This window comes from Balearica regulorum, chromosome 2, assembly GCF_011004875.1.
Source record: "Balearica regulorum gibbericeps isolate bBalReg1 chromosome 2, bBalReg1.pri, whole genome shotgun sequence".
Classification (NCBI taxonomy): Eukaryota; Metazoa; Chordata; class Aves; order Gruiformes; family Gruidae; genus Balearica; species Balearica regulorum.
In genome coordinates, this window is record NC_046185.1 from 114002126 (window position 1) to 114030018 (window position 27893).

General features: G+C 39.9%; 1 protein-coding gene across 14 annotated transcripts in view; it reads right to left on the reverse strand.

Moving 5' to 3' along the window:
* PDE1C (phosphodiesterase 1C) overlaps positions 1–27893 on the reverse strand; it is a 406330-nt gene that overhangs the window by 83663 nt on the left and 294774 nt on the right. For all 14 annotated transcript variants that reach the window (XM_075745401.1, XM_075745405.1, XM_075745406.1 and 11 more), the window contains 7 exons: positions 25836–25937; positions 24435–24555; positions 21317–21398; positions 16079–16199; positions 14686–14861; positions 9602–9901; positions 5080–5154 (listed from right to left, as the gene is read on the reverse strand). In XM_075745401.1, coding sequence (XP_075601516.1) covers positions 5080–5154; positions 9602–9901; positions 14686–14861; positions 16079–16199; positions 21317–21398; positions 24435–24555; positions 25836–25937 — 977 coding nt within the window. The remainder of the gene's footprint in view (positions 1–5079; positions 5155–9601; positions 9902–14685; positions 14862–16078; positions 16200–21316; positions 21399–24434; positions 24556–25835; positions 25938–27893) is intronic.

Consider the following 27893-nt stretch of genomic DNA (forward strand, 5'->3'; position numbering starts at 1 on the left):
TAGCTTTTCCAGAAGGTGTCAGTACAACGCTTTCAGATTTCTAACTTGGGGCAATAACGTCTAATGTAATTCATATAAGAGGCCATAAAAAGAAGTAAGAAAAGGAAGGAAATTATCCTTAGAAATAGTTCTTAGACCACTGCAATTCCACTTTGACACTGCTGCTGGATTCTGACATATAATATCAAGAGCACTATCAAGCAGCAAGGAGGAATCTAATGTGTTTGCCTTACAAAAACTGAAATGGGCTTTTTGCTTCTGACAATAATGGAGAAATCAGCCTATCTTTTGGAACAGAAATAGAAATGGCACCATTATTTAGATGACCTGAAATTTACCATTTTACCTCTCTCAAGAAGATATAGACAAATGCTGTTCATTTATACACTTGAGTAACCTCTTTTAAAACAGCATTGGCATTAAGCAGATTACATGAGCAGGGTTTTGTCAGAGGAAGTTTCCTTAGTGTTCATTGTTACGTAGTGGTCTTGGCTAGATTGACACACATGAAAACCACATCTGCAGAAGGCTGCAAAGACAGACAGTTCTTAAATGGTTGAACAGCTTTGCGGAAAGCTGCATTCTCCTAAAATGAAGCTGGGAAGAATCCTGTTAATTGAACTCTGTCTGGGATAATTGTGGAGCCATCATCATGGCTCCTTCACACCACCATGTTCCTATACCAAAGGCATTCTCAGGTAACAAAATTCTGTGCCACCTACTCTACCACTTGATTTTTGGGGACAACAGGGACAGAAAGATATGAAACCCCTTTACTTTATAATCAGGGAATTTTCCACTTGCTGATCAAGGAATGATTGCCAAGAAAAATTAAGACCAAAAGGAAGCTTTGCATGTTGGCATGGGCAATGTATACAACATATAGGAAAGGTTTTTAACTACTGTTAAGCAACAGTATAGCTTATCAAAAAATAAAGCAAGCTAAAACCTCAATTTCTGGTAAGCTTGTTATGAACTCTTCATAGAGTCTGCACATTTAAAAGGCTATTTAAAAGGCTATATATTAACTATACTATATTAACTGTATTCTATTCTATTCTGTTGCACTGCATAGAGGAATGCATTACTGAAACGATGACCTGTCAAAACGCAGAGTTACGATTTGACCACGAGGTGGGAGTATTGCTTATCACACATACCCAGGGCGCATTAGGTTTTCTCTCTATGTACTGGCTGTTCAGGATATTACATCCTGTGTATTTCTGTGTTATAACCTGCAAATGTGCATGTAATCACTAGAATAATAAGTTTCAGGACAAACACAAAAAAAGAACCTTCTATTTGTCTGTAATTGCTAGCTGAAAGAGAATAATAAACTACATTTTGGTCCCCAGAACAAAAAGTTGCACAGAAAATTTTGTATTAACATTGCAGAATCTTTTCCCAGCAGGAGAAAAATAAGGAGGTGGTAGAGATAACCTGTGAGAGTGATAATCATAGAATAGTTAGGTTGGAAGGGAGCTTTAAAGGTCATTTAGTCCAATCCCCCTGCAATGAGCAGGGCCATCTTCAACCAGATCAGGCTTCTCAGAGCCCTGTCCAACTTGACCTTGAATGTTTCCAGGGATGGGGCATCTACAACCTCTCTGGGCAAACTGTTCCAGTGTTTCACCACCCTCACTGTAAAAAATGTCTTCCTTATATCTAGTCTGAAATGGGAAAGACTAGTTTTCTCATTTGTTGTCAGTTTTGTGAGCAGAAAAAAATTGCAAAAAAGAAAGTTTGTGAATGTAGATAAAAATTACTTCCATGTGACTGCTTACAATTTTCCATTCAAAGTGTTGAAAAGCAACTATTTCACATGGGAAAATCAGATTTTTCCAAAATGGTTTAATAATGTTCTATCCCATAGGAAATACTTGATGAACTACTTGTGCTGATGATGTCTCTGATAGGGCTGTGTCTTTATGTGGGAAATGGCAGCCCCATATCTCTTTTCTTGGAACTGAAAAAAAAAGGGCAGTACTGAGTAACAAGCAGTATCTCCCACAGAAAAGGCCAATAATATGAAGATTAGATCAACGTGAGAAGGAGACTAGCCTACATTCAAGAGACTTGCACAGGATTCTGAAGCAGTTAAGACAGAAATCTAAGGCATGACCGCAGTTTGCATAGCCATCCTCAGGCTAGCTTTGAAGTAGTTGAGTTTGGTACAGATAGACGCAGTCGCATGAAGCTCTGGCTAGATACATACGCAGTTCCTCACTGTCTCAGCAAGGCTGATACCTGTTTCTGGAGGCATGCCCACTTAACTGTTTTTGGGTAGCTTCAAGGTAACTCTGACATAGAAGCCACATTTCACACCTGTGACTACAGCATAGACATGCAGCTTCTATGTCCTCCTGTCCACATGGGATAGTTATTCTATGTGTCCCTGGTCACTTGGTTCCTGATGTACTAGAAGGACAAAAGTATTAGAAACATTTTCGTATGTATGTATTCCTATAACAAGATATTACAATAACTTCCTTTGTGTATGCTCAAAAAGCAAATTGGACAGAGTTCCTGCAAAGATTTATGCAACATATACTCTACAGCTTTCTTCTCTGGGTGCAGGTGATACCCTGTGCAGTAGGACAGGGTATCAGACTCACCTCAGCTGGGTGCAGGGCTCTAGCTGATGCTAATGGCTGGTGGTGACAAAGCTGAAGCCCTCATGGTAAATCTACACAAATGGGCACCTGTTTAATAGAAATACACCCCAGCTACATACTGAACAGAGGCTGTAAAACCCAAAAAGACCAGGCTGAGTTTTGCTCACTAGCAAACTACGTGTGGTGAGTGCATTATAGCTGTAATCTCAATCTTTCTAACTCCCCCGCTTAATCTTTTTTTCCAGCACGTGAAAGACTGTGTACTGGCACGTGAGAAAGCATATGTTTGGGTAAACATTTCAGTAGTCTGCAAACAGCTATGTATTATCCATGGATAACATTTTTTTCTCCACATCCCTCACATGGCTGGTAAGGAGATTTGCTCTAGCGTTGAGTAATGGACAGAACAGGTTGTGCAGTATTTGTCAAAACAGAAGTGCCACCCTAGCACTTTCCTTTTCTAAGGTGCATCATTGATAATTTTTCTCCTGATTTCTATCAATGAGATCGTTATCTATAATCTGTCTCTTCAGCATCTGAATGAAAAACACTCAGCCTACAAATGGTCTTTGCCCGGTGACAGTTGCTTATTCACTGTAATCAACTGGTCCCATGGTATTGGTCTTTTCCTAAGGGGATGAGTATAACATTTTCTTATAGGAGAACAGATAGACATTAAATAACCAACACCACACAAAGGCTAGCTACTTGCAAGGAACTAAATTCACACTCTCACTCTTCAAGTCAGTATGAAACATTATTTCTTGGTCCTCCAGCCCAACTAAATAAGTGCCCCCAATCTTTCTGAGACCTTGCAAGTGCAGGCCTTCAAATGTAACCTAGTCCTCAAAGTTAGTGATTCCCAGGTCTACTCTCTTTGCTGGGCTGATGCTTCTGAATCCTTCTAAAGAAGCCACAGTCATTCTGCGTCCACCTACTCCTGCCAGGCTTGCAGCCTTCCAGTACAGCTGCTCCTCAGCCATCACCCATCGCAGTGGGGAGAGTAGGCATTCTGTTCATTAATTCTTCTGGGGTCTTGATAGTTACATACAGCACTGCACATATCTGAACATCTGAAGAGTCACATGTTATTTGAGTATTTGTGCTTAATTTCTGCATGACCACAGAAAGAGTTGTGAATGGTACTTGTTCAAGACTGTTTTCCTGACAGACAACTCAAGTGTGTAAATAATATGACATCTTAACAAAATCTTAACATAATAAAAATCTTTAACAAAATATGACATCTTAAAAAAATAACTGAATTTTCCTAAACAATTGTTGCTAAGGGCCCTTTTTATGTGTCTGAAATTTATGTTTTTATGTTTTAAGGTACCTATTTATGTGTCTAAAATTAATACATACTTCTAGATGAATTTTTCTACATTTTTAGTTGAGGTACCGCATTTTCTTCTTATCACTTTGTTAAATCAATAGAAATTTTAAGTAATTTCTTAAAAGGAAGAAATAAAAGAAAACATGGTATCATTCTAAACTGCAGTACTTACAATGAGGTTGTCTGTCTTGACCATCAGAACAAAGTACTGTACTATTTACACTGAAGAATAGTTGTGTTTCAGTGGATTTCACTGAGAGGTACACAAAGAAAATGTTAGCTCAAACATTTGTTTCTGTTTATTTTGCTACCTAATACTTCAGCAATTGCTTTTGGAGCAACTATCTCAGAGCCCTGTGGTACACAGCTGGGGAGGTGCAGAAGAGTAAACATGCCATAGACCTTACAGCTGTTTTTCCAGTTTTTCTGGGGCTACTAAAACATCTGTGGACCACTATACTAGGCTCAGATTTGTTTGAAATTATTCCCAGATGCCCAAGAAACTGTCCTATGGCATGGGATTGCTTCAGTTCAACAATATTTCTGCAACATCCCTTTTCTATAGCATCCTCAACAGACCTCTATGCTGATGTGGTCACTCCTGCTTGCTTCCCACATCTGTGGTTCAACAGGGCTTGGCAAATTCCCTCTCAGACAATTAAGTCAAGAAAGCTGTGTTTGTATTGACATAATAGAAAGTGCAATCATGAAAAACAGGGACACTTTGTGCAGGTTTTTTCTTAGCTCTGTTTTTTGCATCTCCCATGCAGCCTCTCCTAACAGAGAGCAGAATACGGCCCAAAGAAAGTTAGAAGGATAGAACCTCACAAATCCACATTTCCTATTAAGCAACTCTAATAATCTAGGATTTTTCTTCCAGGCACTGCACAAAAATTGATGGCTAAGGCTTACCAACAGAACAGCCAAGTGGTGCTAGGCATTATGTGAAAGGGATGATTTTCCCCCAGAATGCCCCAATGGCTTTTGTCAAGTCTAATGACTGTTTCTGTTAAGTCTGTTTCTGGTTACCACACAATTTTTTGGTTTCACAATAAATTGCAGATGCTTAGGAAACAATAGATTGCATATAAAAATGCGTGACAAAATGTAATAAAATGTTGTCCTTACCATCTGTTTTCTTTGATTCATCTCCCACACTGGACTGATCTTTTTTGTCCAACTTATTGTCTTCCTTTAATTCACCTAGAAAGAAGCAATAAGAAACACTGTAAGCATTTAAATGCAGACTGCAGTTTATTAATGCCTGTAACTCAATCTAGTTGCAACATCCAAAGGAGATGTTTCTTAGGAGAAAAGGGCTGACTTCATAAGAAACTGGATTAACGTATTTTTATAGAATAAAGTACCAGACAAAATTTATCCAACTCCTACAGAAAATCAAGCTTTATGATATATTTTTAAATTTATTCTAATTGTTAACACCTTTTAAAGTGCACATGTGAACTCATATTCCCTCTGGCTGTATGTAGGCCATTAAAAACCTGAGCACAACGTTAATTTCAAAATCAGGACTCTGAAACGTTTTATGCTTTTAAAGGACGAAGACTCTGCAAGATTTCATCATAAGTCTCTGTATAAAGAACCACCTTAGATATCTCAAACAGTCCTATATAATTTTGTCTTACTTTTTCTTACCAGGTTCCTTTATCCACAGATTCATTTGGGTTGGTCCTTTGATGACGGTATCAGGAAGCAAACAATCATCCTAGCATTGATAACTGGCTTGAGACTCTCTATAGCAAACCAAGAAAGCAAGGCCTTTGGCAGAGCAACAGTTGATGCAGAATGAAAATGGTAACTTGAGCTGGGGTGTATTTTACGAAGCCAGGGAGGTTAACCAGAGTCATTCTCATTTTATGTCCTCTATTAGTCATACAGCAGAGCACATTAGACCTTCCCAGACCATCCGTTCATTGAATCAGAATGCCAAATGCAAATTCAAATAAAAAATAACTTATAGGGAGAGCTCTAGCAGAACACGGCTCTTTCAGCTGCAGTGTCTAAGCAGCAGCAAAGAAGGTGTCCTTCCTCCAGATATCCAGAGAAAGCCACAGCAGCCCACCCAGATGGGAGCAGGCAGCTTGTCCTATCACCCCGGAGGAGTAGCTGTGAATTTGTGACCTATACCTCAACACAAAAAGCTGCAAATTCTCACTTGAAAATTTTGTAAGTGTGAGATATGTTACAGGGCTGTATTAAAGTAATGTTTATTCCATTTGTATTACCATTTTTGTTACTATAACGACTTCACAGCCTCTGGATCAAGATTATAGGTATTATGTGTTAAAGAGGATCTGATCTGTCTTCAAAATAGTCATGGCCAGCGGATACTTATTTTTGGAACAGCTCAAAAAAAGAGAAATTGTAGAGAAGCAAGGTGTCCCTCTTCTACACCGTGCCCTAACCACTAGAATATTTGTTATTCTTGGATGACAGAGGATCTCTCCAATTAAGTTTCATCATAGTATAAAAGAGGCATGGTTTTCAAATCTTAAAATACTTAACAAGATGGAAAAAACACGTCCTGTTCAGTTCTCATTCCGAGCCAAAACTTTTCATGTTTTTCTTCCTAAGCTCGTGGTGTGGGTGAGAGAAAAAGGAAGGTAAGATGATACAGGACAAGCAGCAACCTCCTCAGCTGATCACACTGCCACTGACTTGGAGTCCTTGAACAAAGAGATATGAGCAGCTCCAAGCAGGGTTGAGGGTTGATACCTTTTGACGAAGGTGTCCACTAAAAGGAGGAGACTGTCTTCAGGAAATTAAATGAAAACGTATCTAGCAAAGCACAAAAGTCTTCTTGCATTTCCTCCACCATCATACAGTTGATGGTAATGATGAGCTAATAATGCTTTATTTGACTATTGCATAAAGAAGTTGCTTGACCCTAAGTGCGTGCAGGAAAAGATGATGAACACCCACACATATGTTACTTCACAGTTTGATCTCTCTGAGAAAGTACACGGGCAGCAAGTGACGGGGAGAGAGACTTCAAACTCATCTGACAACACCATTTCTGAACTTTCATTGAATATAACTTATTGTGAATAGGGGACTTCTGAGTATTGTAATATCTACCCTGCCATACTGCCAGCAGCAGAGCAGAATGATGATCATAATGATCTTTTTGAAAGGGATTACAAAGGCAGAGAAATAATAAGGCAAATACTTTATGATGAGATATTAACATATTGGCATAAAGCTGTGGTGAACCCAGAGATATGAATGTTAAGATTTTATCAGTCTCCAAAGACTCTGCAGTGATTGTACCTCATAAAGGCCTTTTCCCATAAATTAAGGAGCAGAATTTCTTTTCCTGAGGAAGACACTAATTTTCAGAAATCATTATAATTCCTTTCAAAACATTTTTGACACCTGCAGCAGAGAGACACTGCAGAAAAAGGTACTGTCAAAATCACTAGAACACACTTAACTTCCTTATTGTTAGAAGCATGTAAAACAAAGGATTTCAGAAGATAAGGTTGATGCAGTCTAACTGGGATTTCATATGTCCCCAACCTTTTTGTCTCCTTCGGGGCCCATTGCTGTTCACCTGCATAACACTGTCTCAAGACAAATGCCACCACAGAATCACAGAATCATAGAATGGTTTGGGTTGGAAGGGACCTCAAAGATCATCTAGTTCTAACCCCCTTGCTACAGGTAGGGACACCCCCCACTAGACCACATAGTCCAAAGCCCCATCCAACCTGGCCTTGAACACTTCCAGGGATGGGGCATCCACAACCTCTCTGGGAAACCTGTTCCAGTGCCTCACCACTCTCACAGTAAAGAATTTCTTCCTAATATCTAATCTAAATCGACCCTCCTTCAGCTTAAACCCATTACCCCTTGTCCTGTCACTACACTCCCTGATAAACAGTCCCTCACCATCTTTCCTGCAGGCCCCTTCAGGTACTGGTAAGCCGCAATTAGATCTCCCCAGAGCCTTCTTTTCTCCAGGCTGAACAATCCCACCTCTCTCAGCCTGTCCTCATAGGAGAGGTGCTCCAGCCCTCTGATCAGCTTCATGGCCCTCCTCTGGACTCGCTCCAATAGCTCCATGTCTCTCCTGTACTGGGGCCCCCAGAGCTGGACGCAGTACTCCAGGTGGGGTCTCACAAGAGCGGAGTAGAGGGGCAGGATCACCTCCCTTGACCTGCTGGTCATATGTAACAGAGCATGACAGCTCAGATCCCCATAGTCCTTCCAATCTAAAAAACCCCTAATGATGAAGGGATCAGTGGGAAAGGCCAGCAGCCAAGTGAACTACATGAGAATCATATCAGGAATGGTTTAAACAGAATTTCTGCCCCTGCCACCATTGAAACTCACTGCCTGAGCCTTGGACTTTCAAAACCTGTATGCTCACTCAGGCTTTTTCTAAGAGGATGCTTCTGAGTCTGAGTTTTTGCTGTTTCTGGACTGGCTGATTCTAGCCAAGTTTGTGACATGTCACATGTGGCTGTACTGCCATTTTTTGATAACGGCTTCAGGGAGCAGGAGCTGGGGAGGGAAGGACAGTGAAATGGCCAAGGGACAACTGATCTGTTCTCATGGCTCTAATAATTTTTTTTAATCACAGCATGGTAGGGGTTGGAAGAGACCTCTGGAGATCATCTAGTCCACCCCCCCCCCCCCCAGCTAAAGCAGGATCACCTACAGCAGCCTGCACAGGATCACATCCAGGTGGGTTTTGAATATCTCCAGAGAAGGAGACTCCACAACCTCTCTGGGCAGCCTGTTCCAGTGGTCTGTCACCCTCAAAGTGAAGAAGTTTTTCCTTATATTCAGATGGAGCTTCCCATGTTCCAGTTTGTGCCTGTTGTCCCTTGTCCTGCTGCTGGGCATGACTGAAAGAGTCTGACCCATCCTCTTGACGACCACCCTTTAGATATTTATAAGTATTGATCAGATCCCCTCTCAGTCTTCTCTTCTCCAGGCTAAACAGACCCAGTTCTCTCAGCCTCTCAATGTTAAATGCATTTTTCAAATATTTTTCTACCTTTTTTGGGTGCAAAATGTGATTCTTATTTTAACTCAGTTCTATAGCAAGTTAAAACACTGGAATAAAATTTCTGACAAAAAAAAAATATCCAAAAAAAGGCTCATGACTACCCCAATAAAAAGCTGAGCAAAGGAATCATAAATAAAGTAACTCTTAAAAACAGAGAGGGTAGAAAAATCCTGTGTCCCAAAACATGTTTATATCTGAGACTCAGTTCAAAGATACCTTTAATTGGCCTTAAAAAGAGTTTATAAGCCAACTTTTGGCTTCTCCTCTGTAAGTTACTCAAGCAATGAAGCTGTTAATTGAACCAAGAATATTTGTTTGTGCTTTTCAGCCTATGTATCTTAACAGGCTGCTTCATTTCCATTAGAGAAGTAATTTTTTCCTTTCCTCCAAAAGTGCCCAAGCAGGTATGATGAATCCCATCTTTTATGGAAGAACACTACTTGGGAGTTAATTTACAGTTTCCAATTTCTATATGCAGGTGACTATGTCAATGTCCAGGACGAGGCTCTGGGCCCAGGACATCATTTATCAGGGTATCCGGTTCCTCCATCACTGAGGTGAGATAGTGGTTTTAGGGCTAGATTTACGTTTCAGTGGAAGGAGAGAACTCACCATTCTGGACATTCTGTTTCTCTTCTCCCACTGCATGATGAGAGTCTGTTCCCTTATCTGTCCTAGGCGCATTTTTCCCTTGTGAGGCTTCATGTTTGTTCACCCCAGTTTGTCGAGTCCCATTTACATGATTCTTATTGGAATCTGTGTTTTTGTTTTCCCCAGGATTTGGTTCTTTACTGTTCTCTGTCTTTGCTGCTGTGGCATCTTCAGCTGGCTTCTTCTCATCCTTTTCATCTGTTTTCTTTTCATCTGTTCCCTGATGAGCATTTTCCTCTGCTTCTTTCTTAGCTTTTTCTTCTGCATCCTCAGCAAAGAGAGAAGCAAAATGAGGAAAGAAATCACGATTATCAGTCAATTTGACAAGAATGATACAACTCACACATCTATATCTCCTTCAGCTTTTTACATGCAAACAGCTTTTGCTTAGATAAATGTAGGAATTGACTTGACAAGGGGAAAAGAGCACAAGAGAACATTTAAGAAAGTATTCTGAAAAAAACACCCCATGTTGGCCTAAATGTATATTATGTGCATGTGCTTTTTTTACCGCATAAAGTTCACCTTTGAAAATGCAGTTCCTCAAAATTCTTAAAAGGCAAATTAAAAAGATAAATTAGCTATTGAAGTCTCTAGAGGTGCCAAGGTTAGTTTAATTTTTGACACACAACAATCAGACAAATGACATTCTGTTTATCTCATACTGTACCATGTGACTCTAATCACATAAAAAGTCTTGGTTCTTTGATATCTACCTTCTTTTCCTCTTGTTCCAGATTGCTTCCAATACTAGGTTCCTAATCTCTTCCCTTCCACTTACTGTTATCCTTTCTTTACAGCTCTGTCCTTTCTTGGCAGACTAATATATTGCTACTAGTACTTGTGCTTCCATCCTGAAAAGTCTTATAGTCAATCACAAATATGCAAAGATATAAACTCAAAAGTGAGTGTTAAACAACAGCAGCATCTCAAAATATTGTCATTCAGGGAAAAAAAAAAATCACAGAGAAGCCAATTTCACCAATTCAAGATACTGCTCTTGTTCTTATTCAAACTCTATGTCCTGATGTAACACTTACTCATAAGACAAGCTGCAAACTACTTTGGCTCTAGATGTTGAGACCACCACGCTTCTAGCCCAGGTTGGGTACAGCACACCCCTACAGACTCAGCTGCAAAGGCTCTGTGTGGCTTCCTGCGTCACACTGGAAAGCAGGATACAACCACAGTCCCTCAGCGCAGCCCTCAAGCTAATAAACATGGCTGGGTGTGCACAGACTCTAGGCAGAAACTCCAGAATTTCCTCCCCCTTTTCCATGATCAATAGAGACTTAATCTGGACAAGCAGCTGAGTAGCTCAACACACACTCAATTTGGAACCTGTGAGCTTATGCAGCTTCAGAGCATGTCTATACCCATACTGAGTCTAAGCATTCAGATGTGACTGCCCTGTGCCTATATTCAAGATTTCTGGGTTGGCAATATCCCAGCCCGCTCATTACCCCATTGTGGGCAACCAATTACACTTTAATTGTTACAGAAATCACAGATGTATCTCTTGTTTTCTGAGAGACTGTGTAAGCTGATGAGCAGAGGGCAGATCCCACAAAACACTGAATAAAGTCTACTTCCGTCCTATGGAAGTATTCTTGACATCTATAGGGAAGATGTTTTGTTTCTTAAAGGAGCAGGGTCTTGGCCAGTGAGTAAAAATTACAAAAGAATTTCTAAGTGTCTTGTTAAATACTTTTTATGAGTGATTCAGAAGCAGTTTTGAGAAAAATGTACCAATGGGATACAAGAGAGAAAGCGGAAAAGCCATCTTTATAAGAAATACCAATCTGTATTTCCCTGCTAGCAGCTAATGCAAGTTAATTTTTAAATTAATAAATTATGGCTCACATGAAAATATAATTAAATTAGATATGAGCCTCCCTCACTTTATTAATAATTCCTGAAATCTATGGTAGCTTTCATAGATAGCTCAGCTATGCATATTGATATTTTCCCTGGAGAGAAATTTGGCTCAGGAGAACTGGGCTTGCTACAGCACCATTGGACAAGTGCCTTTTGTCAAAATTAGTGTCAAAAAATAATTTATCTGAATGGTGCTTTGCATATCAGGGTGTTTGTTTATTCAGTAGTTGTTCTGTTCATTGTTTTCTGTTGGTGTTTTTTTAATTTGTAGCTATTTAATGATCCTTTAAGCAAAAAGAGATCAGTAATAAACCCACTTACTTTGCCCACACAGGCAGAGAAATTTTCTATAAATACCACACTCAGGATAAAAACAGCTCACTAATGCTTCTAGGGACAATGCTATTACCAAAGGAAATACAGTATTCTACAAATAAATTAGTAATAGTAATAGTAGATGGGTTTCCTTCCCTTCTGATCCCCAGTTGCTATTTGTTGTCAATCAACAGTTAAATGTTTTATCTGTCTTCTCTCAATAATTCTTATTTTTTTGGCAGAGAATCGTGATGCATTGCAAGACACCGGTTTGATGGGGGTCAGCAATTTAAACTGCTGTGCGGCAGGCCCTGCTGCATATGGCTAAGACAGGCAAGGCAGATGGAGGGGGCGGTGCAGACACTTGCTGCAAGTCAGGAGCAAGACAGCAGCTGAGCAAAGGTTTTGAAGCGAGAGCTCTGGAGTCCAAGAAGAGTTCCTTAGTGCCCAGCCCATACAAAGGCATGCTGAGCAATACGTTTGTATAAATCTTTCAGGATAAAAACAGATGCATGCTTGTATTGCTAAATGCACCCAGAAACACAGAAATTATGTGAAAGTCAATGAATTCAGATGAACAGAAGCTAAGACTGCTTTCTGAATCTTTGATCCAGAAATTGGGGCCCTGATGCAAGTTATTGGAGATGAAGTTTGGCAAAACCATAAGTAAATCAACTATTCAGGGCTATAGGTTGTCAGAAAAGTAAAGATAAAATGACCTACTCGAGCATACATGCATCTAATAATGCAGACTGGTGAGCTCTCTGCTTTCAAGTGATCAGCTGATTCTTCCATAGACTACCCTCACAAGCTGATAGAACCATTTTTTTAATGAGGCAATTAAAAATAAAACATTTTCCTCTCCAGCTAAAATATGAATAACCAAACCCTTATGGTCAGGATACTCTATAAAGAAAGGATATGAAATACTGCATCAATACATATTACCAGTAGCAGCATGAGTTAAGCAATGTGTGCACATCCACTTGAATCATAACGTGACATTTACATGTGCATATTTAGAAAAAAGTATTTATGCAAAGCAGTCACTGCAAGTGGGTAAAAAGCACATTTAAAAGTTAAATATCCAGAATCTATTATGATCTACTCTTTATATTTGTTTTAGGTGAAATGTAAGATATGTTTTATTTATTTCCCCCTAGGTCTCTCTTGCATATAGGATTTTTATCTAGTAGATCCTTAGTAGACAAGTAAATATGTATGGTACATGTTGAAAAGAAATCCTTAAAACTAGTTAACTGTATTGGCTTCATTCACTCAACACTCCTATACTGTGAGACACTCACTGTATTAAATGCTTTGCTTGTTTAGTTAGCTGTAATTTGTTTGGTCCACAAAGAACTGTGAAATAGTAAATACCAATTAAAAAAAAAAAAAAAAAGCTAAAAAAAGCCCCTGGCAATTAAACAGATTTTGAATTACGTTTCTTTTTTCATTTTCATAGAATGCCTAGAAAGGCTCTTCCTGAATGGCAAGTTTTAAATACAAAGGAAAATTTAATTTGAATAATAATGCATCCTTTCCTGCACCTTTAGACAGGCCTTTCAGTTGGAGAGGAACAATCTGCTCAGGCAAATAGGAGAACTACGCCAAATCTTCCATCAGCCCTGAAGCCAAGGCCACATAATACATTAAAATCAAGCTCCTTCCATTTACATGAAATACAGCAACTCCATTAAATCAGGGTTTGAGTAACAAGCATGCAGCTCAGAGAAGAAATTGTATCACAAACAGTTTCATGAAGAAAAAAAAATAAAAAATTAGTGATACATTCCTCTTTTTTTGGTTCCTGTATCACCCCAGGGCTCAAGGAGACCTTGGGCAATTATCCAGCCCCTGGAGGCAAGGGGCAGGTATACCTAAGTCTTCTCAACAGATGGCTCTCAGTTCCAAAAGATCTCTAACAATAGATTTGCCAATGTCTAACCTATTATCAGGTTATAATCACCTGCAATTTTTTTCTTCTCTTAACAGCCCAGGTTCTTTGAATAAAAAAAATAAAAAATAGTTTCCTTATTTTGCAGCTGCAGTAGCCTTCAGAAAACTGCTTTCAGCTATAAACAACATTTGTCATCACTTGCATTGCTGTAGTCTGTATTGCCTACAACTGGTCCGGATGTTTCCTGAACTGCAGTGGCCAAACCATCACTGCTGTAGGGGCCTTGTTACTGCTGGAACGACTGGAAGAATGCCAGAGGGGTCTTAGAAGCAAGGTCTGGGGTTTTTTGTTTGGTTTGGGTTTGGGTTTTGGGTTGGTTTTGGGTTTTTTTTGATAGCATGACAATATTGAACTCTGGTCAACTTGCAAACAACACAGCCTTCATATTCTTTTGAAATATTTGCAGGCCCTCCCAGATTCACACCACCATGACCATTCGCAGCATAGTTCACAGTTCGTTATCCAAGTTATCACGAGAAATATGAAACCAGCTGTGAACCCAGAATATCCTGTCCTTCTCTCCTGAACTATCATACTCTTTCAATCTTAACAGCAAATAATTGATAACCTATCTCTACAAATGCTGTTCCAGCTATTTTTGCACCCATCTTGAATCTGACTCATGACTTTAGGGGACCTCCCTTACAATTATTTTTTTCCTCCCATTGTCCATATCCTCTTCATTATGTACACTTACATCATGAAAGAAGAGTATAAGGCACAGATGAGTCACAATATTCCTATCTTTCTGAACTCAGTGTAGGTTGTTGACCTTGAAAAGCAGATTCTTTCAAACTAACAGTGCTTACTTGGAGAATAATTTGATTGAAGAAGAGTTTGAAGAAGAGGTCAAAAGAATTTTTATTCTTTCACTAAGAAGCCTGGCTGTTACCTTTGGTGGCTTGCGCTTTCCATTTCTCCCGGTTCTGCTGCACCACCTCAGTCCAGGTGGCTTTAAAAGATTTGAAGTCCACAGTGAGTATGGAGCAGTTGAGTGAGGCACTTCCTTCTGACCCAGTGCTCTTGACACTTGATCTTTTAACTTCAGAGGGACTAATGCTATTCAGACTGGGACACAAGATCACAAAACACAGAAGAAATCAGTATCCCATACACCCAAATACAGCTAAGAAGAAATAATGACTGGAAGTCTAGATAACTTAACAGAGTCAACCAGGAAAAACAAAAACTAAGCTTGCATCCCTCATCCTTCCCTCCCTCCCATCCCAGGGCAATCAATGTTAAAGCAAACAGCACAACCTGAGCCAGTATTAGAAATAAAGGGCAGCTTTTCTCTGCTTATTTTTTGGTATCCATAGTCCCTAAGAAATAGAATCAGTCAAAGGTTGCCATTACCTTTGTTGTGCATCTTCACACCCTAAATATTCATGGGAGTGTCAGACAATTCTAGAAATCAAATATGTCAAAGAAGGAGCCTCCTAAAATTCACCAGTGGGAGCCATTAGGCACAGGACAGGAGGCCAACCTTTGTCCAGGGCTTGGTGACCTCAGCTGAGGCTGAAATCAGGCACTCATTTCACTTATAGACCCTATAGTCTTTCAAAGATGGACACTTCATTATGCACATTTAATAAAGGCAGCAAGATAACTGACATAGAAAGATACTAGTGCTTGCTCTTTGTGTAACAGCCCAAGAGTAAAGTCTCCCAAGTCACCTGGGAGAAGGAATCCTGACTTGGTAGCCCTACTCTAGGGAGCACTAGCCATGTGGAATTTGAATCCCAAGACACGCCCTGTCCATGAAACTACCAGAAGAGTAGTTTCTCTGCAGTAGTGGAACAGGTTGAATGAGCCAAGACTCCTTACACCTGAAGTCCAGGTGAATTCTGGCGGATACTTCACACATCTGTGTAACTCTAAATAGCGTCACTAAAGTGTGTTTATACTTCCCAGTACTTTTTTGTATTTCAATCCCATTTATACTTCTAGACATGAAGAAATGAGTGCCTCCCAACGACTTCCTCTACCGTCTCTTTGACATTAATGACTGAGAGCACTAAAGTTCACCTGACTGCATGGCTACAACCATTTGTGCTCACTGCCTTTGGAGGCATGCTCAGGCTGGTGCCAGCCTCCCTCTTTGCCCTCCCAGGGATGGAGTTTCCCTGCAACAAAGTTGCATCACAAGGTGAACTGCAGTGTCAGAAATGTGGATATGGAGCTTTAAGTGACATGGAAGACCTATTACTGTGGGGGCAAATTGGGGGAGTTGGGCACAATGGCAGCATGTGTAGAATAAAGGGAGAGGGCACATGGTTATTCACCTGGAACGCCTGAACCCAGACATGCCAGAGCGGGAAGCTTCATCAATGAGCGGAGTCACAATCTTCTCAGTCATGTCAGTCAGCACAGTAAAAGTGGGTTCCACGATGAAATCAATGAAACCTGAGCAGAAACACAAGCAGAGTCAAGCAGGCAAGAGGAGGATTTATGTGGATTCACTGCTTCAGTGATTGCAGATAACCACACTGTAAAAGAGTAAAAAAATCATACCTTGAAAGAGGGATAGGCAAGTACTAGAAAGGGAAAATGGAGTTACACATTAATCCCTGACCCAAGAGCTTGGATATAGCATGCAATAAAAGGTACCTAATTAAACACTGGAAAGAAACTGTGGCAAATCAGAACATAAACAGATGCATCAGAACTTGTGTTATATAAGGAGTGTGATATTTAAGCCAAATTCCTAGCAGATCTGTATAAAACCCAGTTTCAAAGATGAACTCTTTAAAAGCAGAAAATAAATATAACGGTAATAATACTGGTAAGCTTTGCTGGCGTGGAGTTACGTGCAAACTTCCCTTACTGCATGTCAGTGGGTTACTGAGAATATTCTCTCCAGTGCTCAACCAGCTTGTTCTTGTTGATAAAAAAACAATTTAGATGCTTTCCCCCACATTTTTTAATATAAGGAAAGGAAAAAAAATAAAGGGCCAAATAATTTCTACTTCAGTACACAGTCTGGCAGAGATGAATACGGCTCTGATCTGAATGTTGGGAAAGGCAGACTGAAGGGCCCTGTGGCCACAAACTCATGAGATGAAGGAAAATCCAAGTTGCACGGAAAAAATGTGAGAGTGAGGAGCTTACAGTACCTTACAGCTTCCCCTAAATTCTCACCTGGGGCAAGGGCTATTTCTTATGTTCATTTTAGCACTTCACTTAGCAAATTTCTTACTGCTGCAGGTAGCCAAGAAAACAACGATGTCCTTAATCCTTCCTAAGGCACATCAGGATTGAGGTCTTTCCCCACTGTTACAACTTTTAAAGATTTGGTAATTATCAACTATTAATTATACATTCATAATAGTATAATTTCTCTGACTGGGTCATGATATGTTTCTATGACAGATCCTGGCGATTCTAGGTGATAACAGTAAAAGGAGAAAAGACTGCATGGGCTAGGCAGCTGAATTCACAGCTGCTTTGATCCATATCTTGAGTGCAAGGCAGTTGAACACCCTTCTAGTTCAATTTCCCTCTCTTGCTTTTTGCTAAATTTCTAAAAGGATGGGTTCAATTTCATGCCTTGCCAAATTAAAAACATTATTTGCAAGTTCTCAGAATTTCATACTAACATTCTGTAAATCTGGAGAAAATATGCATTCAGTCTTATCTGAACATCCGAATCATGTGCCTCCATAACACCAAGACAGTCTTATCTATGCAAATCTAGGGAAAAAAAAGAACCTCCTTCTTCCCAGGGAGTTAATCAGAAATGTACGCACTATAAAGCCACAACAGGAAATTGTGTACTAGATCACAACCCAGCTAATCCCAGCGAACTTCACACAATTTTTTCAAACCTGGAAATTGTACTGACTGAGAACAATGTTAAGTGTGCCACAGGAATCCCCAGGATAATGAGAACTTGATTTACATATGTGTGTGTGTGTCTGCTTGTCTATATGTCTCTTCACTCAAAAAATTTTTACCTCTTAATGACCAAAGAAACCCAAGACATGGTACCTCGTCACTTCTGCTTGGCAAGCAATACCACTGCCATTTGTTCCATCGCCACTAGCCCTGAGACATGCAAATCTGTGATATCAGACACATGACTGTGTCACTAACTTCAGCAGTGGGGTGGTGGGATCCACTTCCTGAGATACTCAACATTTGCACATAAACACAAGGTCCAGCTGTAAGCATCTAAGAAACAAGTTTGGCCTGGGAAAAGTCTAGCATCTAATCAACAAAGACAGGCAGAGGTGGCACAATGGACCACAGGTAAACAAACTCAAAGGCCTAGGGGAACTTTTCTTTGATAAGTGGTATTTTTTCCTCTATTCCCTATAACATGAATAAGTTATTTAACTATTTTACCTTAAAATGGGGATTATAATAAAGTTGGGAAACATAATCTGCTGCTGTAGAAACAAAACTTAGGACTTTATTAATAATTATGTAACTTATGCCATATTCCCAAGTGCCTCCCCTGCCCCATATTCTCTCTCTTCTTACCTAAAGACACTGTGATTTAAGTATGGTGATTTAATTTGCTAATTAAAACCCCTGAATATCAAATAATGAACCTGGGTTTTAAAACCTATTAATGCTAATGACCATTTTATCATCCATTTTCTTCTTCAGTAGAATGAGCGTGGTAAATATTTCTGTACCCCAGTGACTAAGATGATTTTACCAATTAACACTGCATGCTGAGGGTGGATTCCAGGCACATGCCTAGTATTCATTCATTCCATCTGAGAACGTCACCACGGTAAACACTGCCTTTCCCTAAAGCCCACCACCAAAAAAAAAAAAAAAAAAAAAATCATCAGCATGAACCCATCGGCCTTTATCCAATGTTTTCTGAAGCTGTAATTTTCTTCCTTGGCAGTCAAAGGACAAAAATAAAATGATGCTGCTACATTTATCAGCTGCAAAAGAGGACACTGACAACAAAGGCTGATCTCCAGCAGTCAAACAAGCTTCCTACAGTCTGAGACAGTCTGAGAGGCTTTAACTCCTGATATTCTTGTTGGGAAATACAAGTCTTGGCCTGGTTCTCTTTGCAGTTTGTCTCCCCCACTCTGATAAGCAGCCTGACTTCTGGACATGAATCTCTCCTGATTTCTGTACTTCACTGTGGTACAGAAATATTTACCACACTCGTTCAGTTGAAGAAAAAAAAAAAGGGACGATAAATTGGTCATTAGCATTAACATTAATAGTTTTTAAAACTCAGGTTCATTGTTTGATACTCAGGTTTTTTTAATTACCAATTTACACTCTGAACAATTTCTACACAAACTGAAGCAACAGGAGAGACATTCTTTTGAGGAAGTTTTTGCTGTTAGATTGCTTCATTTCCATCAAAAAGTCCGTACTGCAAAACCTTCAGCCTGCATTTGTGAAAATCTCTCATTAATAAAAATGCTTGCCCACTGTTGTTGCATCTGCAGTGACCTTAGAGCAGCAAACCAGCAACTACAAACAAGCTGAGCCACCAGAACAGGATTTCTAGACTCTGTCCCTGACAGAACCAAGAGCACATTTTTATTTCACAAAAGACAGAGGTTTTTTTATTTGTGGGAACTGATGGCTGCTTGCTGCAGATAATAGCACAATTTGGAATTCAATAAGAACTTACTTTTGCAAAGAAATGCAGTTATTACTATTCCAAGGAACAATTTGTTAAGGCTATTAATCAGGTAAATAAATGAATGGAAACAGATTATTTGTCTGAAAATCTAGTCTACAACTTTGAAAGCCTTACCTCAGCAGATAGCCAGAAAATATAAGAGGTTTTGATTTAACAAAGGAGACGTTACAGAAAGACATTGCCAATATGTGCAGCAGACTGAGAAATGAAATTTTTATAATGTTAGAAGGCAAGATTTCTAGAGTAGCCTATTAATGTCAATGGATTACTAAACGGTACACATCAAATATAATGACAAATACTATAGGACAAATAAGGCTGCCTTTGCATGCTGATGAGTGCCTCTTTCATAAGGTGGAATTGTGTTGGTGATGGTTTAATTCATGATTAATTTTGCAGTGGACTGATACAAGGGGCATCGGTGCAGAAATCTCTTGGCTCTCCTGGCCTTCCTGAGCAAAGGAGCACAAAAGAGAAGGACAAGGAAAATTGGTTTCCAGGCATACACAACTCTATGTAGAGGGACCCTGTGGGAAGCCCAACTCCTCTTCCCTGTAAGGAGTGAGGGACATATCTGAAAGCTGATAGAAAGGATATGAAAGAGAAGTGTCCACATGCACTACCCTCCACACCAGCCAGAGGGAGTTTTTCTCCCACAGCACAGCAGTAGGTGTAGTCTTCCCAGGAGTCCTCAACATTGGTTTTTGCTGAGCCTGCAGCACTTCAAGATTGCTGCTTCTTCCCTCCACTAAGCTGTTGGCAGAACACAAATGTCCTCAGCAGCTGCACTGCGCTCTACGCACGTTCCCACTCTTCAGGGTTGCAGAGGAATGAACACTACAAGTCTAGCAAGCAGGCCAGGCTTGCATAGGGCTTTTCAAGTTCAGATTCTTGGCTGAACTGTCTAAACTTCCAAAGCCAGAAAAATCTGCGATAGGGTCCCTCAGAGAATGGCTTACCTAACAGGAACAATGAAGTAATTTTAAACAGAAACGGCTCTTAGCCACAGATATGAATCTGAACTTTCCTAGGTTCAGGGATATCTTTATCTTGTTCTTTGAGAGAAATTTCATACTTCAAATTTTTGGTTTGTTTTCCTTTAATACATTCTGTCTCTTTCTGCTTCTGGACTCAGTTCCCTCATTTTTAAGGTCCGTGTCATCTTTCTTTTGTTATTCCATTTGGCACCCTATTCTCCAGTCGAGGTTAGATCACATTCTTCTGTCTACTTCACTTGCAAATCCACCCACAAATCTACCTTTTCCGTTGTCCTTTTCTGCTCCCAGCCTCCTGAACTGTTTTACTTCACTTAACTCCTCTTCTTTTCTCACCAAATACCAGGCTTGTTGCCTCATCCTTCTCCTACTTTTTCATTCAATAACTGGAGAAGAGGTAGAGAAAGTGCTGATGGCGAGTCTGTAAAAAGATCTTTGTTTCTGAGTTGGTGGAGCAGAAAAAGGTTTGCTATTTGCTTGGCTTCAGTGAAAAATACTGGTTGGCTTGAAGCACTGGGAGGAATAAATGGAAAAACACACAATAGGTTTTGTCCAGGTCATCAAAGGGACTGACATTTTCATATGCACCAATGATACTCATATCACAACATGTTGACGTGTGCGCCTCATCTTCACAGCTCAGAAAACCGTGGAGTAGTGTCATAATCAGGCACTACAGTCACATCAGAGGTAACTTGGTTACTGCATGGAACCACCACCATAAATTTAATGGCTCATCAGCTTTGAATTGTTGATCTGAGGAAAATAACACCATTGTGCTTTATTTCCTCTCTTTAACATAGTTCCATATGATGAGAGATCACCATGATCTTAGCCCCACAGGGAGGAGTAAGTTTTGCTTTTAAGACGCTACTTTGTACGCACCAAAAGGGACATACCTATTTGAGACTGAGCAACCATAGTAGACTTGCGATCACACAGTGGAGAGAAAGGAAGCCCTAGTTCTGCTTCTTTGTCACCCTGGAGAAACAAAATTGAGAAGAAATTAGAAAAAGACAAGACATGTTGCACTGGTATCTTAGGTCGCGACTGTAAAAGCCTCGCATTTTACTTTCTTTAATTAAGTTTTGGGTTTTTTTTTTTCTTTTTCTTTTTTTTTTTTTAAACACAAATTATGGAGAATTTGAGTCTGACTGGAAAACTTGTAGTCCAAGCAGAAGTTGGTGAATTAAGCATCCTGATTTCAGTGAATCTTTCCTCAGAGCTTTCCCTGCCTGCTTGGTACTTCTATGCTTCAACTAAAAATCCACTTGAGCACAAGAATGTTTCTCACTACAGCTCTCCAGAGAACCCAGCAGAACTCAGTTCTCAGAGCAAACCTTTCAAGAGAAAACATCATTGTCAGGACCGATTTTTCAGAGCTTGCACTTCTTTGCGTGTCTTTTTTAGTCATTCAGATAAGGAATTCACAGGTCATGGCTGGCCAGATGCAGATTACTTTTTTCTTCCAAAGTACACACTGACATTGTCAACATTTTACATAAGTGCTTAAGTACAAAAGTCCAAACACGCTTTCTAGCCTTTGGGACTGAAAGTCCTTTTCTAACGTCACAAGATTGTGCAGAAGATCAAGTGTTATAACCCCATTTTTCCCCCAGTCTTTCAAGCTGCATATTCTCAAAAGCCCTTTAACTTGGTTCAGTCACTCTATAACATATTGCTTTATGCTTAGAAGATATATAGGCTGACATAGTTGCAATACTCCCCACTGAGCATTCAAATTTAAACAGCCTGTTAACTATACTATAGAATCAATGACTTAAATCAGCAGCTCCCTTTAACTGCGCTGAACTTTTTGCCAGTGTTCTAATGTCAAATGGAAGCTAAAAGAGCCAGCAAACTAATCAGAGAAAAACTTCTGTAGACATAAGAAGAGCTGAATTCTTCTTCTTTTTGTTAATATAACATACATGAAATGGGGGCACCAGTCCTGTTAAGAGTTTTGAGTGGAACAACAAGCAATAGTATTCTGTTGCAGAACAATTCTGCTTTATGTTAGGAGCCTGATACACAAGTATCAGGGCAAAACAGAAACCAAACACAGAAACATTTCCAAGTAACATTCCTTTACTGTGTCTGCTGCATCTCTCAGGAAAAACATCCCTCAATGCCAGCTCCTACTTTCTCCATCATTCTTCTCTTACTCCTTATGCCTCTTAAAAACCCCAGTGCCTCTTCAGGAAGGAACCCCTAGCTGCCTTTCTGACTGCTCAGAAAGATAGTTGACTTCTTCTAAGCTGCTTGGGCACCTCCCTCATGGTTAGCTAAAGTGCATTAGTAAAACAAATTAATTCGTGCCAGATGTTTGTTTTAAGAAGTGATCACCATACCTGATGAATTTTAAAAAAAAACAGTATTGTACACAGAAGCATCATTCACACCTACAGCATGGTAACTTGGTGTAGGAAGACCTGTGTCACATCACATAATACTTTGAAACCAATAGGGCTGGGGACCTATACTGATTGATGTAGGTTAACTCAGGCTTTATGTCTCTGGAGAGCATGTAACAGAAAGAACAGGAGAGGGTCTGCAGGTGAAGAGAATAAGGAAAAAAATACCTCATGTGAGGCCAGCCCAGTTTCTTATCACCATGGTCCTCTCTGGCTAGTGGTACTTCTCAGCTGGTGAGAAGAGGGTGTGTTGTTTACCTGCTGTCAGGTAGGGATGTATTTAATGATCTAGTACTAAATAACTTCAGTGCATGCAAGTCTATGCTTCATGGTAAGCTTAAGGGGTTTCCTGAAGATGGAATTAACACTACATCTGAATTTGGAACTAGATTACAAGTTTTATATAAAGATTTATCTAAAAGTGGAGACATTTGTCATTCAAAACTAAAGTAGGATTTGTTGACTGAAATGAAATTATTCTTCTGAAAACAAAAAATACTACTTCTGTCTTCTTTACACATGTAAAACAGACCAAAACATGGGATTTTGTGGTCTCGTATCTAGCTAATCTTAGTTACCTCAAAGTCTTTAGGAGAGTCAGAAGTGGTGTATTTTGAAACATCTAGTATAATTTTGAGCTAGAGAAGCATAAACATGTACAGAGTTTTCCCTAAAATGCACGTGACAATCATCCTACTTGCATGAGCCTCCTGTGTGGCAACACAGAGCCAATTGCAGGTATGACTGACCTGCTTCCACCCAGTAAACCCATTCTTAGTTTGAAAAGCAAATTAAAGAATTCATTTCAAAGCAAATTCTCACAATGTCCTTATTAAGAAGGGATCCCCACAATGCCTTTAAAAACAGATGCCATTTTAAAATATGTTAGAACTTTTCAAAAATTGTCATGTATTTTTCTTTTTTGCGTTCAGATTTACTATAAAACATTAAGTTATTGAACTTTGGAGGGAAATTAAGCCCTTGGTTTTCTGCTTAGTTTAGTAATTCATATTGGTGAAAAATAGCCTAAATACTCCTAAGTGTTCTGTTTACTTTTACTTTTTTTTTATGGCAGCTCTTTAAATGCTTTTAATTAGTCACTTGGGGAGCTTATAGCAATCACACAGAGCTTAATGATTTGTCTAGATTTGTAGGTCTGTCAACAGGCAGTCCACTGCGAGTTATAAACTGGATCAGTTAATTTAAAGTAAGGGTAATGCATTTTTCATATCTACCCCAACAATATAAGTACAGTTCTATAAAGTACAGCTACCTAAATCTGTTTTCTATGGTTCTACAACTAAGTAGAACATCACATATTCTATTCTTTGGTAATTTGAAACACATATTAGCTTCCCAAATTAGAATTTCTACTATGTAGATAACTTCTATATCTATAGGCAGTGTATCAGACACTAACTTCGCAAGACGCGTAATAGCCAGTGCTACTGGTGCCAGCTGAGAAAGCTTCGATCATTTAGGAGGTTCTTGAGAAAATCAGAGAAGGAGGAAAAGATCTGTGTTCACATTTTCCTACTTCCTTGCCCAATCCTACACACTCCCTCTGTGCTGCAGAAATGCAGAGGAACTTCCCTAACTTTACCTGTCTGAAGAACTCCTCTAGCAGAGACATGGTCCAGCGATGATGGAGATCCCAGGCCTTGGCTGGATGACTGATATCTGCTGTATGCAACAACAGTGATAAGGCTTTCGGCTTGTCAATTCTGAAAACCCAAAGGATCAAACAAATTAATGGCCTGCTCTTGCAGTGGAGAATGACAAAAATCTCACCTAAGCAGGGAAATGATGCAATGATTTCTGTGTTCATAAAATCAGACAACTATGAAAGATTGCCTAATTTCTCCAACATACACCATTCCTGTTGTAACAGAGACATTAAGAAGTGCAAAAAGAAACTTTGCTCAGCCTTGCTGAGCTCCTTTCCAGGCTTGCTTGTCTGCACAAGTGGGCTTGAAGAACTACTGTGTTCCCTATTTCAGCTGGGTTGCATTTTATGCAGCTCAGAAGAGAAATTGGTCCCTACCATCTTACTGTAGTAAACAGTTAGGATCTGATCTCAGGGATGCTGGTAAGTCTACACAGTAAATGATAAATGTTTCACTGTTAGAAAACTAGTGTGAGGTCAGAAGGTGATCCTTGCATTTTGTTCCACAGAACAAAAAAGGCTGGCAACTTTTTAAAACCATAACCTGAGAGGCTAGCCCAAGAACCTAGTACATAATGCTTTCTTGGGATGCGTAGTCTTGGTTTTTAATTCCAGCTTTTGACTGTCTGAAATAGCTGGGAGAGTTGTTGCTTCTGAGAGGACCAAGTGGCTAGCCACACTCTGGTCTGATACAGGTATAATTCTGGGAGGCTCTGGACAGACCTGTGTCCAGGGTGAAAAAATGACCATCACTCAGAGCTTTCTGCAGTATAAAAGGAATTTTATGGGGAAGAGCTGTGGACAAAATATTACAGCTCCCAGTGGCATACTGGGAAGAACAGGCCTTCCCTATATTGCCCCATCTGTTCTCTTCTAGCCCTTCCCTCAGTGGATCTCAAGTTGTCCTCATCTGTCCTCTGGTTATGGAGCAGGCCCCTTGCAGAGGTGGCAGCTGATACTATCTGCAGAAGGGCAATGTGTAACTCCTGTTCTGCAGAATATTATAACCCTGGGTCATACTTAAGCAGTAGAGGTCACTCAGCTGGATTGTGTCCTTGATGTTAACCTGATATGCAAAGGGAAATCCCCAGGGAGGCTTATCCCAACAATATGACCTTTGCAGGCTTTGGTCCACCAGCACAGAATAGAGATGTGTGTATAAGGGGGTGCCAGTCCACTCCTAAGTGAAATCATTCAAAACTCAACATCAGAAAAAGAATTGATGTGGACATCAAAGAGAGTGAGGGCATCTGGAGAGGTGCTTTTCAAGTCAAAAACAATGGCAAAGCACCAGCTGAAGTGCAGCCCCTCAGTGCACAGTGTTGTGAAGTGACTCACCCTTCTGGCTGTTGCAAAGCATTCTTCATGGCTTTGATTTGCTGGAAGTGACAGGACATATCGGTGGCCAACACCATCTCAATCACTAGAGCCCTGAATTCCCTTTTGGATGGCATCACGATGAGACGATCACGGAAAGAGAAACACAAAAACCAGCATCAGACACACTCCAGTTTCTTTTGTTGTCTATCTGCAAATTACTGATGGTATTTCTGCCTTTGTATGTCACTCTTTCCATTATCCCTCTTTCAGGGACAGGGAAGAGGATGAGTGATTTTCTACACATACACAGGAGTGGGAGGACTGCAAATTAAGACAGGTGGCAAATCCTTGCTAAGAGAAATCCTAAATGTTTTTGAAGAGCGCATTAGTATTAGTACTCCTTTTTCAATTAAGCACAAATTTTGTAAATTGATTTCTTTTATAGGGCATTCTTAGCAGGAAGTACAAACACTGTTTAAAGCCTCAGCATGAATCAGGTCAACCTGAACCTCTACCCAATTGCCTAAAACTGGTCAATACCTAAGTTGAAAGTTTAGTCATATTATTAAAGGAAAAACAACATTTAAAAAAAATCACCTAGTATATAAGATGCATATATGCAGTCAAGACCTTTGAGAACCTGCATTACTTCCCTGATATTACTCATTCAAACTGTTCCTGTATGAATATTTGTTAAGCTAACTTGTTTAGAATCCAGTTGAAATTCCTTTGAAGATAATATGGATGTCCTAGAGACTTTAAAATATCAGAACATTCCAATCTAGGACACAACATAATTTTTTTTTCTCTTTGTCTCAGTTCAGCTATCCACAGTTTAACAGAGGAAGAACAGCCCAAGGTTAGCATACCAGCTCAGTATTTCGGAGATTCAGAAATGGGTCAGCTTGCATTTGAAAATAAAAGTTACTATTCTTCTTTTCATGAATGTTTCATGAAGGATGTGGTCTATTTTGAGCATGTCTCTTTTCCCTCTGGTTGCTGTGCTCAAGTTCCAGCCCCAGGCCACCAGTGTGTAGAGACCCAACACTGCTGTGCTTACCCCATCCCATGGGTGGGGTATGTAATGAGTCCCCTTGCCAGGAGTTCTGCACACATGTTAAGATGCCATGAGCTGGCCTCACTCTTCCCCCAGTATATGCACCTCCACCTCCCCACCCTTATAAACAATCAGTTGCATAGACAACAGCATTCAAGATGATGATATGGTGGCTGAAAACAAACTAATTTTAAATAATTTTGATCTTTTTTTTGGTTTTGCCAGTCCTGGTCAGTTCCCTGGTCTGGTTCATTCCCAGCAGCACAAATCTCTCTGTCAATACAAGCAAGAGAGGCAGGAGAGGAGAAGCTGAAAGCATAGAAACAAACTTTTACAAGAAAAGGATGTGATGATGCCGTGGGAACAGTTAGTGCTTGGGATTATTCCTGGGAAACAGCAGACACTTCACTACATCCTCTGGAGTGCAACTCCATCATAACGCTCTGCACGGGATACTTTGTGCGTGGCTGATTACAGAAGGAATACAAAAGCAAAGGACTCAGCTCAGGCAAATGAGTCACTCACTTCAGTGCCAGCACGTACATATGCTCACAGGCACACAAATTCTAGTTTCCCTCTTATGAATGTAAATCTGGAATATGCGCATTCTCTGACCTCTGCGCATATTTCAGAACATTGTTTCCTCTGAAACAGAGAGGAAAAGTACTTCAGAGACATTACACAAGAAAGTATTTTCATACCAAAGAGTTCTTATTTGTCACTTCAAACATCAGGCATCACAATAGCAGGTGACTTTGAAAGGACATTGATAATTTACTGGACATAGGTAACGCATGAGAGAAAATCTCAAAAGACGCACGCTAGAGGACAACAGGTTTGTGTGTTTGTTGCCAGGTTGAGATAAGGCTGAAACACGTTATGGAGAGAACTGGTGATAGATACGTATCCATGCCTTGGTTTTGCTTCTCAGTCAGATTGGAGCCTGGGATACACACAGCTGTTACTTTTTGCTCTGACCAGCCTTAGCACTTTGTTTCTGCAATTGTCTTCATGGTCTA